At 35.6% G+C, this 20,404-nt stretch overlaps 1 protein-coding gene across 5 annotated transcripts in view; it reads right to left on the reverse strand.

The window, feature by feature from the left end:
• Positions 1-20,404, reverse strand: part of FNBP1L (formin binding protein 1 like) — a 61,520-nt gene that overhangs the window by 34,909 nt on the left and 6,207 nt on the right. For 4 of the 5 annotated variants that reach the window (XM_052801544.1, XM_052801543.1, XM_052801541.1 and 1 more), the window contains exon 1: positions 1,099-1,176. The exons of the other annotated variant lie outside the window; for it this stretch is intronic. In XM_052801544.1, coding sequence (XP_052657504.1) covers positions 1,099-1,161 — 63 coding nt within the window. In that variant the 5' untranslated portion in view covers positions 1,162-1,176. Of the gene's footprint in view, positions 1-1,098; positions 1,177-20,404 lie in introns of those variants that run through there. 5 annotated transcript variants of the gene reach the window in all.

The raw sequence follows: 20,404 nt of genomic DNA on the forward strand, positions 1-20,404 counted from the left end.
CTGTGCCAAAGAAAAAAAGCCTTTCCTGGGTTAAACTCAAGATTTGCTTCCCCCCTCTTACAGACACCTGTTTTTCCCCCCCAAACAAGCCTCAAGAACCAATAAAGAGAAAAACATGGAGGATCTCTTCAGAGGGATGAGCATGGAGGGAATGCTACAGCACAAATACCAAACCTTTAGTCTTCCTAAAGCTATCAGTAGCTAGTCCAGACACTGTTTTATATAGCAGTTTTATTTAAAAGGCATTAAACCAGACTGAGATTTTTAAGGACTTAATGTTCCCAGCTTTCATCAACTTTGGAAAGCATTTCTACTTGCATGAAAAGCTAGGATTGTGGTATCAAATTCTGTTAAAAAAAATTCTGTTTTTACGAAATTATTCCTTTACAATAAACTCTAGTTTACTGCATCAACATAAAATTGCTGATTAGTCTCCATTTCACTTACCTCCATCTTGAAGATCTCCAGACAACACGGTTGAAAGCCTTAAGAATCATATTAAACACAGAACTACATCAACTTACAAGTTTAAGCAACCTCTCTCAACTAATTACTATAATTAATTAAATCTGCAATATATTTAAAATATATTATTTAATAAAACATTTTATTTAAAATTGTGACACTTTGCATTAATTATGCTACCATCATTTTACTGTCTTTTGACTCAACCGTACATCATTTTTTCCATACTTTTATCTGACCACAATTTTAGTCCACAGTTACTCAAGTGATCTTATTTGCAGTTTTGAAGCACTGGCACAAGATTAGTTTTTTCCCCAATTCTTTGTTCTCCAGGCTGCATAGCTTCGCCAGTCTAAAATTCCAATTGAGTGAGTGGGAGATTAAAAGCTCAATCCCGTATTTTGCTCTCTAAATTCTTAACACTTATGCAGCCTGGTATAAGGAAAAATATACTATGCCCTAATGAGATTCCACGAAGAAAGCGTTCAGAGCACAGAAAAGCAAGAATCAGGTCTTGTTCAGGGAAAAAAACCCAAAATATTTGGCATCAAAAAAGCCCCAGTGCAACTGTGGATAGAAATGGTGTATTTTATTATCATTTTAGGAAAAGCAACAAATTACTTAACCACACACCTGCAAGTCCACAGTAATCCAACTGAGAAAACGTGGCTGATTATGTAACTCAACATCAATCATAGCAGTTGTTTACTCAATTAAAGCCCATGAGAGTTTCTCAAATGAACCTGAATTACGGATAAATTTAAATGATAGGTTAAATTCTGCATAATGTCCATCCTTCCTGTATCAGCAGTACTGCAGAAGACAAAAAAACGCAACTCTATTCAAGTATTTTAAGTTACAAAACATTATAAAGTGACTACTTCACATATTAAGATTTTATCAAACTCTTCTCCTGAAATATCTGAAGTGTATCCATGAAACATTATGCAGCTTGCTTTTTTCTTTTCTTTTTCTTTTTTTTTTTTTAAATAAAGATCAAGGCCTTGAATTAAGTTCAAATGATTCAACATTTTACATGAATGAGATGACTCCAGGTAAATTCATTTATTTAAAAAAACCAAAAACAACTTGCAGTGTTTGTACAAAGAACTACTTCATGTGCTACATTAAAAATTACGGGAACCATAATCGAACATAAATATATTAATGAGAAGTTACCAGTATAGTATAATATACCTTTCCCTATCTGTCTTCAGGACAAATTAGATTATAAAATTGTATTTTAATTAGAGTATGTTACACTAATCTACTTCTGACAATACATTTCAGTTTTTCTGATCTTTGAAACCTCTTCAGTGCCTAATTGTTTTTGTCTTCTACTTTTTGTCTCTATCTTTATGCATTCCTGCTTCCTTTTCTATCCTAGGATAATAGCTCTTCTGTTTTACTGTCTGCACTGATTACTACTTCCCTCTCTTCCTGCCTGATTGTTTTTATAATTATCAATTTGGTCTTCTGGTCTTTTTTTCTTGCAACTGCAATGTACTTCTTCCTAACAGGCAGACAAGAACTGTTTCCAGCTAAACAGTAGTTTGGTTTTTTTTTTAAACATCCTGTTTTACATCCAAAAACTAACAACGAGCTGTTTCTATATCAAGAACAAAACAGAAAGTGTCTTGCTTTTCTGCTTTCTATGAGTTCTGCATGTAGCTTCCAGACTAACCTACAAATTGTACCTCATTCCTCTCTCAAACAATCTATGTATCAAAGTAAGAGTGGAAAAAATGTAGCTGTGAGCAAACTTAAAGGCTCAGCATTTTATACACTAGAAGATTAAATATCAATGAGAAGGTTCAGAGCAGCAACATCAAAAGCCATAGCTACACTGGAAATAAAGCAGAGGCACTCAGAGATCAAGATGAAAAAAAAAAGTTACAGGTGCATATACATAAACTAAACAGTACCTCACATTTTAATTTCATATTAAAACAAAAGTTCAGTGTAGACTGTACAAGCAGGACAGTATGAAGACAATCTACTAGTCTTTTGGAGACATGAAAGGGAAAAATAATTCCTAAAAAGAACTTCTGAAAACAAGTTGTTGTTGGAGCTATTTTGCTTGCAGAAATTAAGACACTGGTGTTAACAGTAAACTGTATCTTGTCCCTTTAAAATACTTAAGTGAGAAACTGCTAGAAATGCAGACTTGAAGTGCTTAATATGCAAAGGGAAAACAACGGGAATTAAAAAATTAATTTTAGCTGGATGAAAGACTACTTCACTCTAAGGAATAAAGAAATAATATATTCATGGCATGAATACAGTATGAAAAAATCCATTTATCTGTTAAACTTTTGTATACATTCCTAAAAAGCAATAGCACTGCCAACTTTGATTTTAAAAAGTCAATGTGTACGATTAGAGAAATGTTTGCATGATAAAGTGAGTGAACAACTTTAAAAGTAGTACTGAACCACTGGAGATCTAGCCATGCTGTAAGATAATGTATACAGCAAGTTGGGTTTCTATAGTGAAGCTAAAAATGGAGAGCCACAATTGAGGAAGAGAAAGACAAAGTCTATGCTCTTCTCTTTAAAGATCTCCTTAGACCAGCAGCAAAGGAACTACTTTGGAAACTTTTGATGGAAAGTCAGGTCTGGCAGGAGAGGGTGTCTTGTTTGGCAGCTAACAACTTCAGAGGTGTGACAGACACATTTACTTTCCAGGAAAGTGCAGGAATCTACCACAGACAGAACAGTAGTAGAAACATTAGTGACTGCTTTTGGAATTAACAGCCAGAACCACAACAGAATCAAGTTCTGCATCTGGAGATCAGCAGATCAGCTGAAAGACATTAGAGACTGGCATTAGAAATTACAGGTGTGCACTCCAGTTCACCCATGCCACTGAATCTATCAGCTGGACTAACCATTAGATTTTAACAATGTTAGTTTTCTACCAGCAGAGTAAATTAATGGCAACAGCTCATAGCTGGGACACTGAACACCAATGTTAAGACAAGAAAGGAACACACTGCCACAGAGGACATCTCAACAACCACTATTTTGTCCAGCTTATGAAGCACCTCCAGAATTCTTCAGTTAATTGATGGACACGTTCATATGAACTAAAACAGTGTATTTACCTCACTGTATCAGGATGCAAACTTAAGTAAAGAAAAATCAAATTCTTCACAAGTTTACCTATGGCTCTGCTTTCTGTTTCTCTTGGGGGACTCCAGCTCTGTCTTCCCCTGGCAGGCTCACCGCCTGCCTCACTCCGCAGGGAGGGCAGTTTCCTAAATGGACTGTCTCCTCCTCAGGAAGTTCTACCACCACAGTGTGTAGTAGCCAGAACATGGTTACAGGCATCCTTCCTCTCTGCTGCCCATCACAGCCTCTACACATTGTGCTTGTCAATGAAGAGGGTTGGTTGTTGTGGGTATGTATCAGCTTTAATTTAACACCTTCACCTACAAGTTAGTAAGGAGGTATGATACTCTGTCCCAAGCAAACAGAATGGACTTCCTTACCATCACCACTTGAGAAAAATATAAACACACACACATATGAAGCAGGTATCACTAACCATACACCCCTGCTTGTAAAATACAAGCATACATAAAATATATACCAGGAAATCCTACTTTGAAAACTGGATCAGAATCCACTCACTTAGCTTTCAAATAGCCCCTTAATCTCATTAAACTTTTAATTGGGAGGAAATTTGTTTAAAAAAAAAAACAAACAACAAAAAAAAAAACAAAAAAACCAAAAAACCCACTTAACCAGATTTTTTTCACATATGGTCTTTATAGAGATCTTTAAAATATTTGAGTCTTACTTGCATTTGAACCAAAGCTTAATTCTGAAACAGTAAATCTCCACTTAGTTCTACTTTAAGCTTAATTCCCACTTTAACACACATCAGACCATTTTCAAACAGCTCTGTCCAAGACAATAGTAGATCACAAATCATATAAATGTTTTCAAGCATTACTGGATTAAAATAGTTGCCACTAACACAGGGACAGTACTACACTTGCCTTGTAAATACAAAGGACATAATTATGTCCATTCCCCTAAACACCAAGAAATCTTATTTTCACCATAGCCAAGCCAGAAAGCAGGCACTTCTAGGAGTGGTTGAACACTGATAATAAAGAGACAGAAGCATAAGTGGATTTTAGTCCTAGTTATGTCAGTTGCAAAAGGAGCGAGGAAGACTTTAAGTTTAACCATAAATGAAGTAAGTATGATATGATGCATCGCAGTAAAAAAATATTACTGTTTGTACAATGCTTAGAAATGCTGTTGCTCATTATAAGAATACCTGAGGAAAATCCCACCTTCACAGCAACACTGGAATAACAGAGTACAAAGCAGTGGGGCTGTACATCAATAAAGCAGAACACTGAATTCGCTGTATGACCAGTAGCCACGCAAGGCCTCATGTGAAGCAGAAGTTCCCTACAAAACCAGTGCATTTACTGCACAACTAACGTTAGCCTGCAGAAAATCTGCAAGAACAAAGTATCTGGCTTGCAAAACAATGCTGCAAGGTTTTTATTTTTGAAAATCGTATAAAGAATCATTTCGTTCTTCAGTTAAAAAAGACTATTACATGGTTTGACACGCAATGTACAAGGTGAATATTTTAGTGTATGACTAAACAATCCACTGGTGGAACTACTGGAAACTTCAAAAACTTTTAAATACCTCTCTACAAATGACAGATACTTCCACAATATCATTAAAAATGCATATACAGGAGACCGAATGAGCAGGCAGCCCTGACACTCTCCAGTTCTTGCATATGTGACTTAACCTATTTTTGCATTCTAAAGGATCTGTTTTCTAAAAACTTGTAGAAGCAGGAAAGACATCTTACCTTCTGCTAACTTCTTCAGAATAGGGTTAAGTTCCTGCTCTGGCCAGTCTGGCATAGCATCTAACAAGCAGAGTATGCACTGCTTTTTTCCTCTCCATACACTATGGGAGTGAACTTAAAACGGTGTGCTCAAGAAAAGAAGGGAGTGGTATCGATGTTACAAAGCAAAATGGTTCCCTGAGAGTAGAAGGTTATTATCCTGGAGGTATAATGACAAGGGGAGAGGTACAGAGGAGACAATAGGGGAAAGGTAAAGCTTTTGCAAATGGAATATTATTACAAAACACCTAGATGCCCTACATCACAAATTCAGAAGAAAACAAGTTCCATCAGCTTTGCTGCTCATTCTGTTGCAATGAGCCCACATCCGCTGCTTTGCAGGACAGTCATTGCTTATCAAGTTACATCTCCATCCCTTACGTGTACATGCACAACCCTCTATTACTGCACTGCAGTATGTCCAGTTGCACTACCATAAAACCCAGCTTACACTGCACTATTTAGTGAGTTTTACTGAATTGAAATGTCACATAAGTAAAATAACTATTAGTCTGCGTATAACTTAAGAGTCTATACTGTAGACTATACTCTAGTTCAGAACTGTAACAGTCATAACTCTGAATTCAGCAAAAAGCCAAGATGACTGTGATAGCAAACGATACAAATTTAAAACAAGGAAGTACTTTCTGCCAGCTGGGGAGGAAAAAAAGCAGAGACAGTATCAACTTCCCTGTCATCCAAATATCACTTCCCTATATTTATCTGCTCTTATGCAGACCGTTCTGAGGGTACCATTTGTAACTGACTTAAAAACCATAATGTGTTTAACAAGTAGGGTGGCGCGCATCCCATGCAGACAAATTTGGTGTGTTTCACATTTAAAGATGCACATTTAAGCCTTATCTCAGTGGAATAAGTAGAAAGAAAAAAACCTGTTTGGTATGGCTTGAATCATACTGTTTATCATTCTGACAATTAGGAAAAACATAGTATAAAAATATCTATACAGAATCCAGCCACTGAGTATGAGCAGCAGAACTTCACTGTTTCAACACACACAGAGCAAGGTATATCCCTTATAACTTTCCTAATATGTATTTAATAAAGATGCACATCATTTAGAATATTAAACTCAAGTCAACAGTTCATTAAACAAAATATATTTCACAGCATTATTTCTAAACAGTAACTGGAGTAAATGATGAACTCATAAAACTTACAAGACAGGAATAAAACAAACATATCCTGGTGTTAACTTTTAGATCACTGCTCACAGTTAAGTGTAATTAAAATACCCAGTAAACCTACAAGAACTTGGTACTGAAATAATACATATTGGAACTTCTGGTAAATGTGAATCTTCTACCTTTAAACACAGACACAGAGATCCAGACAGAATCTCCTTATTAAGCATAGCTCTGATAAGCTATTTCAACTACTCTCTCTATTCCTAATGTAGGAACATACAGTGAATGCAACAGGAATGTAAGAAGACATTTCCTAGTGCTATTACCAGCTCCCATCAGATAGATTTAAGATGAAGGCATATACCTTACATTTGTTGCTATTGGTATTCAAAAGATACAACTGTGCTATACAGATTGTCAACAAATGCTTGCTCTTCTAAATCGCTCAAGTAAGATACCCATACACAGGTGTTCTGATCAGCTCTTCAATTTTATTGAACTGAATCACCAGTCTTTTGTTGTTTATGAAAGGCTGCAAGTATTAACAGAATTAATCACCACGGAGTCTGTTCTGAGCAAACTCCCCATTAAATGGGAGCAGACACTGTTCAATACTTCAGAAGATCAGAGATTCCTGGGGACTGGTTAGGTAAACAGTCACAGAACTGGAAGGCTCGCCTGTTAACTGATTCACCATATGCTGTTTGTTTTTGTCAACTCAAAAGATTAGGGGATTTCTCTGTAAAAAGTCCTACTCTAAGGCGAACTTCCCTTAGAAGTATTCCCTTAGAATCACCTGTGAGTATTTTAGTGTTCAAGAGAATGAATATACAAGCCACATCTTTTCCCCTTCACAAATACCTTGCAAACAACAGTAAATGCTTTCCAAAATTCCTTGTAAAACCAGATCCATATACTTAACAGGAAATAACATGGCAGTAAATTAGAGGCTTCCCATCCTCTTTGGAACTTCATTTCAGATAAAGATAACACCCTGGGGATCGGGGGAAAAAAAAAAGAAAATAAAAGAAAAAAAACCCCAAAAACCCACGCCAAACCAAAACACAAACACTACCACAACCAAAAAAAAAAAACCCCAAACAACAACAAAAACCCCAAACCTACAAAAAAAAAAAAAAAAACACCACCCCAAACCCACAAAAATCATCCTCTATTTGAAACGGAATCTACGGCACTCATTGTTTTCACAGCAAAATTCGTAGTAACATTAACATAACTGAATAAAGAATTTAAACTAAAACCAGATGTTACTACTGGCATCTTCAAAACTATGGAATCTTTCAAGGTTTTGTGATTCAGATAACGTTAAAATGTAACACAATTCTCCCGTGTATCGGTTTGTCTCAGTATTAAAGATATGAGCCTAGAAATATACAGTAAAGTCCTCTTATATTTCACCATAGACTTCAGAATCATAACCTGTATTGTAAGAATAACAGTAAAATTATTCATAAAACTTTTTTCTAGTAGAAATGTACTTTCTTTGCAAGATCAAACACATACTGTTCCCCTTCCAGATTAAGAAGCTATTTTTCCTTCCCAAATACCTTAAATGACAAGGGAAATGATCAGTGATGTAATTTAACCATAAGCATATGCACTTCCATTAGAAAAGTTACATTTTTTAAATGGTAAAAACCCCCTATTACAGCGTAATTGGACATTGAAATTGCATATAGAAAAGCTGAGTACAAACTTCAGTGTACTGAAAAAAACCCCCACATTTTTAAACTGTCAAAGCTATGTTTCTCATTCTTTCCAGAACATACAAAGCCCAAACTCAAAACAGCTCCATTTCATACTGTTTCTGTAAACCAGCATAGCAATTACATCAGTATTAAAAAGACAATGGGCTCCATAAATATATTCCACACCACTGTAGGAGCTCAATACTGAAAGCAAATCTATAGCATAATCAGTGCAAATATTTCTGAAGCAAGAAAAATAGTACTCATGTTCAGGACAGAAGTAAACATGGAACCACAGGGTCACATCTGGCAAAACTGACACCAGACCGCGTCCATTTCTTTTTTAAGAGCCAATTTCTTTTTGAGAGCCAATCAAACAGCCAGTGTAGAAAATAAAAGGTACTTCAGCAGGAGCCTACCTTCTGCAATTATTTCCTTCCTGACTAAACTAATAAAAACACAAGGGTATTCACACTGAAACACAGTGGAGATCAGAAAGGTATAGATAAACAAGCATCAAATCTAGTGACTGAAACAGAAGCATCTTGGCCACTTTTTCCTCTCTCATAATTTCTCAGCATCATCTTTTTAATCATCTTCTAATCTAATTTTTTCATCTCCTGTCCATCTACCACTCCCCTTTTAATTCATTCTTCAAGCATCTTTGGCACAATTTACCCTACTGACATAACTTCACTGTTTACTCAATAGGTAGATACTGAGAACCTTCTCTCTGCCCTAATCAAGAAACACTTTGGGAAACCAATTTAACAGCAACATTTTAAGCACTGTGTTAATTCTATACTCCATGCAAAGCAGCAGTTCCACTAATGACAGCCACAGAAAAACCACTACTGTAATAAATAATTAGTAGGTTTCTTTCCTAATGACTTTTCAGTATTACCAAATCAGAAATAATAAAGAGCAAAACAGTAAAAAAAAGCGCTCAACAATATACTGGAGATGTAGTTGAAAATTCAATTGCAGACCAGCACAGTAATTCACTATGAATCACAATATTTCCCTTTCAAAATCCATTTCTAACCAAAGAACCCTATAAAACTAACACTCCTTACTACACAAAGTGGCACAGTCTTTTTCTCACCTTAAGACATGGAACCTCTCCTGTATTGTATGTCACTGCCATATCATGTTCTTTATGTCCTATATGGAAAACCCAACTATTTGTAATTTCAAATCTTCAACATGAAGTGCTACTCATGTCTTTACTAAGTACTTATTTCACTAAGTCCTCAAGGAATTAAAATAGCAAAATATTAAACAATAAGTGATAAATCTCAGTAAATAATCAATGTTCTAGGAACTGTCATAAAATGCTACATAAATTCTGAGGAACAGCCTCAAATATTGAATAAAACATGAAATAATGACAAAACCACAAAACCATTTATTTTACACTGAATAAAACTGTTATGTCTTTTCTTATTACATTGACTATAAAACTGAAACCATCTAATTACATATGGGAGTTCTAACTTTGTTTTTAATGTTATGAGCTTGATTAAAAACCCACTGAAAATCAATGTTTTATATCTGGGGAGCCTTAACACTTTATATCCTAGCAAAAACATTTTCAAACAAGTGATTAAAGCCTGCCAATTTGTAATCAAAAACACATCAGGATTTTGTGGTAGAAAAAAATGCAAGAGAAGTGCCTTTTCCCTAAGTATCTCTTTTTTAATTTCATAAATAACTACATATCAATGTGTAAAACTATGCCTAACTTTTAGAAAGAAAACAAATAAAACCAAAATAAAATTTAATTAGTCATTTTCTTATCTGTGTCAATACCTGAATTCAATGCATCTTTAACATATAATGGGAAATTAAAGACACTCCCCAGCCACCCATCTTTTCTGAAGAGAATGTTTTGGGAAGGAAGCAAGAAAATCTCAAGAGTAGAGTTTAAACACAACTACATATCACTCCTGCGAAGGAGGAGAACACTGTCATAAATGTTTTTTAGTTGTAATTATTGTCCCCATGAGTCTCAGATAAATACTAAATATTTTATATGTTCAGAAGATCATTTATCAAAATATATTTGACTAAATTTTTAATGTTGTTCTGTGTCACATATATCACATCACAAAACAGTCACATGAAGGATTTATTTCCCAGATGCTTTAAAACGCTTGATAACAATAAGCAAAATTATTATACTTCTACAAGAGCAGAACAGGCAACGCATGTTAAAAAAAACCACGAGGTTTACTGTGACAGCAAAATTTGTCTTCATATCATAAAAAAGCATAAAGAAAATATTTAACTGATAAATACAATAAACTGAAACAAAGGTAGCAATAATGAATCAAGTAACTAGTCAAGAATATATTCTTATCTTAATCTGCCCACAGCATCCTGAAACATCTCTTTAGCAATTAAATCCTCAATACAAAGTTTTTACTTCAGAATGCTAGGTTTCTTCCATTTTGTTACTCTGAAGCAACTTCACTCTTCTGCTAATTTAAAATAACCTTGTACAATCTAGAAAGTTTTATACAGGGAGAGAAAAACAGAAAAGAGAGAATACTGCTTACAATTTGATCTTCCTATCTAAAGAAGTCATCCAGAGAACTACATTTTAGCCCAAGTCATTTAAATGAACGCGACCCTGATAATAATGGCACGAAACACAGGTTAATTCTTGGCATTTCTTAAACTGCAAAAAGAAAACCTATACTGTAATAAAATTTATTTTCAGCTCTGAAAGTTATATTGGACTTGGTTTTACTGTAATTTTTAAAAACTCAGTTTTCAAATTAGATTACACATATGCAGGAACCAACTCACATGAGATGTGCCCAGCATTAATACACATTTTGCATTAGTCCATTAGGCTGGAAATACTCATTTGATATCAACCTGTTACAATTAAAAATCCACTCCTGATAGTAAAATTAAAGTGGGGGGGGGGCATGGTGTTTTGTTACATACAAACAATCCAAAATTTTTATGCCTCTCAGGAATACACAGTAGCACAAACCCACAATAAATACATCAATCTCTAGCATTCCACAAACCGGATCATTCACACAACAATCAAATGTATCATCCAGTTCATAGAGGCAATCACTAGTAACAAGAGAGCAATTTAAAAATAATTTAACACTCTCTAAACTGCTATGGTTCTCAGCATCCATCTTTATGGTTGTCACCATCATTAGTTTCATTTGTTCTACTTGCATTTTAAAATCATGCTGAGATACAATATACTAGTATCTTAATAATCGCACTTTTAACTAAGCCTATATGAAATGTTTTGATTGATGTGGGACTTTGCTGCTCATGACTACTGCAAACATCTCACATCAAGGATTCCAAATTCAACAAACTAAAATGTTAAAAACGTTTTTCACCATGCTGTGAAATAGTTTTCCCCATTTCAACAAACAACTGGAGAGATTACACAATACATTTGCATAGTCATCTCTGATTTCTGAACCTGTGTATCTTAGTGTCGTGGTTTCAGCCCAGCCGGTAACAAAGGACCAGGCAGCCACTCGCTCACTCCTCCCGCCCCCCTCCGGTGGGATGGGGAGGAGAATCAGAAAGGAGAAAAGGAAAAAAAAAAAAAAACAAAAACGGAACCTCGAGGGTTGAGATAAGGACAATTTACTGGGACAACACAAGAAGAGAAGTTACAACAACAACAACGGTACTAGTAAAAGAATAGACAAAAGGAGTGATGCACAGTGCAACTGCTCACCACCCGCAACCCGACGCCCCGCCACTTCCCCCAAAGCCGAGAGTGCACCCCCCGGCCCGCTCCCCATTTATATACCGAGCATGATGTCACATGGTATGGAATAGCTCCTTAGCTAGTTCACGTCAGCTGTCCCGGCTATGCCCCCTCCCAGGTTCCTGTGAAAATTAACTCTATCCCAGCTGAACCCAGGACACTTCGAAACAACTCTATTCATTTTTACAACTATAATGTGTAAACTAATAATAATTTTTTTGCAATAAAACGGGTGTAATACATAAAGAACTCAAATGGAAACAAGCAGATTCCCAGTAACTACAGCAGAATATCAAACAGCAATAAAACTGGGCCACAACATCAATAAATGCACAACTAGTACACAAATACTGAGGTGAAATCAGGCACATAAAATCATGGAGAAAATACTGAATAAAGGTGTTTTTCCTCAAGAAGTAACTTAGGATTCCTAATATTAATGTATGGTAAAACAGCATACCAAAAGTAATGCAAATTAACTACTTGCAGCTGAAACAGTAAACTGTTTCCAGCTAGATGAATGTAATTGGATGAGCTGTACTACTTTCTGTGTCAGCTAGTATTAAATAAGGCCTTACTGGAAATATCTTTCCATATACTGTCCTTAAGGTTTAAAGCCAAAAGATAAACTCATAAACTGCACATTTAAGCACTATATAAAACATATCTACCATTGTTTCCACACAAAAAAGTTAAAGCAATGACAGCTACTGAAAAATGTTCTCATATGGCAATACTGATTATGAAAGCCTGCTGAAACATTAACGTGAAAGCTTTCGGTAACACCTTTTTAAGATGTTGCAGATGTTTTATACCATAAAACAGCGATGATAAACCACAGCTCATACAAAGCCCAGAAGAAAACTGCACACATCAGGAAGCTTGTTGTACCCCAGAAGATGACCTTCTTACAAATAGCTTTACATAACTGGTACTTCTTGTTAACTTGCCATGCTCTTTTTTCTTCTACTTTCCTCATAAAACAGAAGTTAATACTAAGCAGAAGACAGAAACTAATGCTGTTGAAGCAACTGAATGAGTTGTAACTCTGAAGAGATAAAAGCTTATGAATAAAAAAAAACATAAAGAAGATAGTCTAAACAAACTAAAAAAGAGCAAGTAAATTGTTAGGAACTTTGAGAAAGTGAAGAGAAAATGATATTGTTTTCAGGAAAAAGGAAAGCAGAATCTCATGGGGAAAAAAAATGCTTAACATGTTAGGGTGCCATTTCCTGGTACAAATTTACTATTGCACTAGCTTGTTTAGTGGCAGAGAATATTGAAAGATAAGGGATCCAACTTCAAGCAAAGCCTCAAACCCTTTACTTATGACAGGAACATAGAGATTTTTTATTTAGATTTTTCAAGGGTCCTCACCACCACTCTACAAAATACAGTAACATCTCAAAAAAATAAAGATTTCTTGCAATGAGGTTAAACTGCATACTGTACTACTTTGAGATAACTGAAATCAACTGTAAATAAATGAAAAATTTGCCAAGTGGTCTTGAAGAAACACTTTAAAACTCACCATCTTACTTAAAGAACAAACCCCCTTTACATCATATGAAACATTGTTTTACGTTGACTGCTTTAGGACAGGTGAAGCCTGCAAGTGTTCTGTCTTTCCTTTGTATTTCATTATAGTGACCAACAAGACAAAAATTTACAGAAGTTTAAAAATATGCATCAGTCGTTCCTCAATGTTTAATGAAAAAAATATATAACCTGAACTGAAGAGAAAGTATTCTACAATAGACATGCAGTGAAATTAATTACTGGAATGTCACCTATAAATTCACTGAAATTATTAAGGAGTAAGAGGAATTAACAATGGAAGAAACAACATTATGGAAAGCTATACTGTCTTCCTAACAGAGTAACTGATACCAGTCCTGAAAGTATCACAGGCAACATCCAAACAACTGTCAGATTAACCTGGAGATACAGGAGCATGATCCTCTTCCCACAAATGAACAGAAGTCAGCAAAAAATTAAGCCTCTTTTCCAATGACCTAATGAATAAAAACACTCATGAAAGCCACAAGCTTCAGGTTTGACTAACGATCTGATTATGCCTGCATGAAAAAAGTTTGAAATACTAAGTACAAAGTACCACAAATAGTCTATCAAGATCATAAGAAACATTTACATATAAGGTCTTTGTTAGAAATTCACTGTTCTCAGTTTCCCAGCATCCAGTATAGATAAACTAAAAGCAGTACTCCCACCTGAGGTCTGTATAAAGAAGAAACAACAGCTCTCCTTTCAGAATTAAAACTCAAGGTTGAAACTTGTATTTGAAGCACTGATATTCCATTGTATCTCATTATTGAAAAAAGCATGAATGTTGGCCATTCAGTACTACCACCTTCAGTTGATTTCATAGTTTCTCAAAAATTGCAAGGCATTTTATACAAATGATGTCAAGATGCATTCGTTACACAGCTCACAATTACAGCCTTGCAATATAAACCAGACAGAACATGGAAAAATGTTTTATCTAAGAATTACTAAGCATAAATACCACTGGCATCTCATCTTTAAGACTTTATTTTAAACCTCTAAGAAAATGACTTCTGTTCAACTAGTGAAGTTTCAGTGAAACTAAATGACGTGCCCTCAGAACCGAAGTTATTTAAAGTCACTGGGTGCTAAGCCATCCAAACACAAAGAGCAGCTAGTACACTCAGCCTGCCATCGTTTTTGTTTGCACCCTACTAAGGTTTTAACATACAGAGCCAGTTCCTGGTTTTACAAGACTCCAATTCCAATCCACTGATTGGATGCTTCGTCCAATAAAAACCTCTTAGTTACACACAACTACTCCTACCTCACTACTTCCCTCTCAGGAATGCAGAAGATAAAGCTGAAACTCGGGGAATCACACTTGCATCTATCGTGCTATGCTGGCTCCCGAGGTACTGCAACATTGTTCCTGGAAAGCAATAATCATTACACTCCCTAGCAGCAGTACCAAAGCAAAAATGTTTCTTAAAAAGCCATTTTGGAAAGAAGTTGCACATTTTATTAGAGACAGATCAGTCAGGAAAAAGCTACTTAATATTAACGAAGCCTCAAACTCAGAGAGATAGGTTAGAAAATCTAGGTTATACGAATGCAATACTTCAGCAGGAATGACAACACGACAAGGAACACAAAAGGCCTTGCAGCTTTTACAGAACAAAGCAGCAATCGAGCTAAACCAAAACAAATAACCCACAATGCCTATTTTCTTAGTCTCAATCTAAAGACTTAATCAGACCACCACACCTCTTGCTACAGGAGTAAATATTTGAGTATCGTGCCAAAGAGTCAGGATACTTCACAAAATTGCCTGGCTTGCCTCACATGGTGACATTTCTATTTAAGTTTCATGGAACTGTACATTCCCCTCCATTACTTCTGAAGTAGAAAAATCCCAGGCATTTGGATTTTCCTGCTAAGTTACTATTTATTTTCAAGAAACTAATTTTTCCTCTTCTAAACATGCCATCTTCTCAGCTGAAACCTAACCAGATATTCCAGTCTGTTTTTTCCCATTTTATTACAACATGCCAAAGAACTTTGCAACAGAAGTTCATCCTTTTCTTCCCCTCCTCCAAATTTGTAACACCTTCTTGACCATATTGCACAGATCTCAAATGTCATCATCCACCGTTTAGCAAATTTCCCAGATAATAAAAAACATAGTTATGAAGATAAAACTTTTAATTGGATTAATTCTAAATCATTTGAGAGTAAAATTTTCACCATTCATAAAATCCAAGTACTAATCTATATAACTGTTCTACTAAATCCCAGTTTAAAGCAGTCAAAGCTCATAAGCCTGAAAAGAGATCCCATTAAATAATTTTAAAAAATTAACAAAACATCAGTAATTTTTGCTGATATAAATAATGCAGCGCAGCAACTACAATCTACAGGTAGAGCCAGGAAGCTTAGATGCGAAGCGGTAACTTGGGATATACTGCACATTTTACCACACAAACACATTGGAGGGGCTGGGCAGGGTGAAAAATGGAAGACTGTCCTGTAAGGTTACCTTGAAGAATGCCTTAGTACTGCAATATCACTAGAGTATCTGCAGATTTCATCAGCTTTGCAATTACTCCCTCTCGAAAAAATCTGCTCTGAAAAGTTCCTGGTATACAAAGCTTACTGTCAAGCACATTAATGAGTTACACTGATCCTGTGAGACATTTGATCATAAAATGAGCAAATATTGGTAAAATTAAATATATAGACAAGTATCTGCACTATTAGGGTCTAAATAAAAGTAGATCTAAAAGGGATGAGGGAACCCATACTTGACTCTTCAGAACAAAATTGTTTTTTCAGTCCTCATTAATGGACCTGCATAGAGTTTTCCATTTACTAATCACAAATTTGAACTTATTTTCAGAGAAAAACTAAGATAACACGTTTCATTAAAATGCAGATAAGGTGCATCATCTCTCATCAGCTACTGCACTTTATTGCTTTGTACCTTTCATAAACTAGGGTCTTAACCTTTAACTTTTCTTTCACTTGAGCATTTGACTTCTTTCCTGAATTTCAAATCTATGTTCTATCCTAAGAGCTGTTAACAATTTCTACATCCTTTTTTTTTTTTTTTTTTTTTTTAAACAGGCTCTTTCTAACCATTCCAATAACTGCACTCTTTATCCATTCTTTATCCATCTCGTTTCTCAATTACGGCAACATCCTAGTCTCTGATATTGAGAGATTATCATTTCACCCACATACGTTTCATGAATGTTATCTCTCCCTGTCTCTTTGCATCCTTCTCTCTTGCATCAAACATTAGCTGCTTAACCTCACTTTCAAGAGCATTGCTGGCTCGTTCCAGCTCTGTTACCTCATTATAACAAAGGATTACTGTTTGCTTTTCATGAGACTCCAACGCGCCCTTGTACATTTCAACAAGTATTTCCTGCATTCTCTTAGGTTGCTTATGTGCTAATCCCCTGCAAACATGACAAAGGTCCACCCCACTGCTACCCTTTGCTTGCAAGGCTTACCAATAGAAACAGTTACGATGCTGCAGTTGAGATCACTGCCCATCATGCTGAACAATATTGAGTTTTGCACAAGTCTGTCATTTGGCATGATCAGTAAATGACCCATCTTCTGCTGGAATTGAAAGTTAACTGAATTGGGGATGGTCTTTATACTCTGTGTTTGTGTGGAATCCAGAACAACACAAGCCCGCTATGTGAGTAATGGTTCTAGGCACTAAATAAATACAAACATAAAATACACTCCTCTAATTGTGACTGTCTTCACGTAAATAAGGGAAAATATTGCAGGACAATTAGATGTCATTACAGACAGCTGAAAAAGGAACAATTTATCCACTTACGGGGGGGGGGGGAAGTGTTGGGCATTAGAAACATTACAATTTCCTCTACCAGAATATTCCTCTGCTGCAGAGAAAGCCAGCTGCGCAGGTATTGTCTTGGGTTCACACATATCAATTATTTTCCTACTCACAGCCACAAGAAAACCCTATGCCACCTAGAGCAAATGCTTATTTGAAAACATCATTAGAAAAGTAAAACATTATTTACCTTCTTTGAAAGAAATTAAGCATCTAGGGGAAAAACAAAGTATGTAAGAAGCATACCCACATCCAAAGAAAACTCCCTCAATTACTCTGTCAACCAGAATTTACAAAGTGAGGTTTTTACATCCACTTGAGTTGGGCACCCATCATGAGAAAGAATCCAGCAATCAAATGCTGTCTTTCCAAAGGATTTACAAAGCAGACAAAGATCCAAAAGGCACACCCATCTTCATCACCCTCACTCAACATCTGGTTCCCTGACGCATGCCAAAAGTACGACTGCCTCTCAACTCTCCAGAGCAATTGCTTTCATATTTCAGAATTTCTTCAGTACTTAAGTAACACTCCAAAATCAAATCAGGTGGATGTCATTTCCTTGCACAATGCTGCAAAAATATTGTTTACTTCATATGGAACTACAAAAAAAGCATGTTGTACTATTTCTCGTGTACCAGCCAATGAGAAGTAATTTGCACAGTATCTGCCTCCTAAACAAATACTTGCTAAACGTAAGCATTACATGAACAGATACTATGATAAAATGGTGAATTTTCTTGTTAGTATACAGCAGTTTTTACCCATTGAAGAGTTTTAAATGGTTACTGCAAGTAGACAGTCTGATCACAGAATCAGGACAAGTTACTAGAATTTCTTGCTTTTTGTGTTTTGCTTCTAACATTTTAAAACACTATATTGCTTTGCACTTACACACTAAAGAATGTTGACGTATTGTACAAATGCAGGTACTGTTACAATATTAATTTGATTTAAAAAAAAAAAAAACACCCAAACTTTATTCCAATTTTACAACTCAACTAATGGAGACAAAAAAGTTTACTTGCCCAAGACCACACAACAGTTCCACAGCAAAGCCCAAGAAAAATTCAGGCCTTGCAATATTAGCTTTTTAGCTCACTGTAAGACTGCACTTCTCCTTTGAAAGATGTAAAAAGTAACAAAACTAGGTACAAACATACAAACCACAATCCCAGAAAGCAGTTTTAGCAGTCTAATGCCCTTTTTATTGTAAATGACAAAGCAGAAGCAGAGTTCTGACTAAAGAAAAAAATCAAAGAAAAGGTATTAATGAATCTCATATGTAACTATTTCAAACTTCAATATGATTGAAATTAACAGAAAAATAACTACACCTGAAATGAAACCCTTTCTTGTTCTTGTCACCTAGCAGGAAATACAATACTGCTGCAACTCTCCTCTTGGAATAGAGCTTGTAGCTGAGAAAAAACAGCAACTCAGACTAACAAATTTATTGCAGATAATTCCATAAACAAAGTAAGTGTAGCGGGTCCGCATTTTAATGAAAACCAGAAAGTTTTCATTATTATAATACTTTTTTTTCCTTCTCCTCCGATCCAGCTGAAGCACTGACATGCATCCGAAGACAAACCTCTAAACTTTCTGCCAAGAGAGCACTGGGACTGGGGTACGTAAACTCACTAGGGGCAAAATGAAACAAGCTGATTGGAATTTCAGCTTTCACTGGACAATTTGTTCACCAACACAAGGAAAAAGCTGAACATATCTGGACTTTGTGGAATTCTTTTTCTACCAAAAAGAATTCAAGCTGCTGAAAAAGTATGCACATGTGGCTATGAACAATGAAAATTTAATCTGAAATGTGTTAAAGAGCTTCCCCTCCACAAAAAAAAAAAACCCAACCAAACAAACAAAAAACAAAACCCAGAAAACCCCTGCATTATTCAATTACTAGCTTTACACCAAGCATGCTAAAAAACCGCTCTGCAAATGTAAGGACTGAAGTATTCAACCACTGTATTAATAATAGAGGGTCTCACCCAGATCAATCCAGTATAAGAACTAATTTAAATACACAAATGAACTTTAGACATTTTAGACTTATTTCAGTAGGTCTATAGCATCAGTGACAACTCTACACAAGCATTAACACAAACCTTCTGTCTTCCAGTATTTACTTGCAAACTGTTCAAAGCACAAATCATACCTACTTGGACATCCCTCACCAAGAACAGAAACTGAACACATTGACAACAGACTTTTCTCTGCTCATGCTTTTCTCCATCCATTGACAACAGACTTTTCTCTACTCATGCTTTTCTCCATCCCAAGTTCTGACAGATTTGCTGTTCCAAAGGACCATTATTTTGACAGATACATCTTTAAAGAAATCCTCTGCTTGGTTGAGATAAAAGATCTTGCAATCTCAAACAACTTCCTGCTATTCTCACTCAGGAAATCAAACTGCCAGCTGGAGAATTTAGAATCTTGATATAGGCAACTCTCAGATTTTGTATTACGAATAAGGACCCTACACACATTTTTAAAAAGACAGAAATATTATTCCAGTGTTCAGCATTTCCAGATTAGTAAAGTCCCATGTATGTTTGTACAAACCTCCTTGAAGAGCATATACATTTCCAAGTACATCTACAAGTGGGGCCATAAATAAAAACAGATGCCATTTTAATAGATATCACGTGATAAACTGTTTTCAAAACTGAAAAAATACTTTCTAAACAGATACTCAAGGGCACAAAAACGTATGCATTCTTAAATTAAATTACGTTCAACATCAAAATCAAACTGATAAAGTCTCAAGACAATGACTCACGCCTTCCTGGAAAAATCAGTAAAAACGTCAGATGTTTATGAACCAGACAATTGCTGGAAAAATACAGACAAACATTATTTCTAACCAAAACTCAATACAATTGTTTTCATTCAGGAGCCTGAAGTAACTACACATTCAACAATCAGGTACTTGATCCTTACATAACTTTCTATTTGGAAATCTCAGAGGTCTTCACAAGGATGAGATAAGCTGGACAATACTCCTTGTGAAAGATTGTAACCTCACAGA

This window comes from Harpia harpyja, chromosome 11 (genome assembly GCF_026419915.1).
Source record: "Harpia harpyja isolate bHarHar1 chromosome 11, bHarHar1 primary haplotype, whole genome shotgun sequence".
Classification (NCBI taxonomy): Eukaryota; Metazoa; Chordata; class Aves; order Accipitriformes; family Accipitridae; genus Harpia; species Harpia harpyja.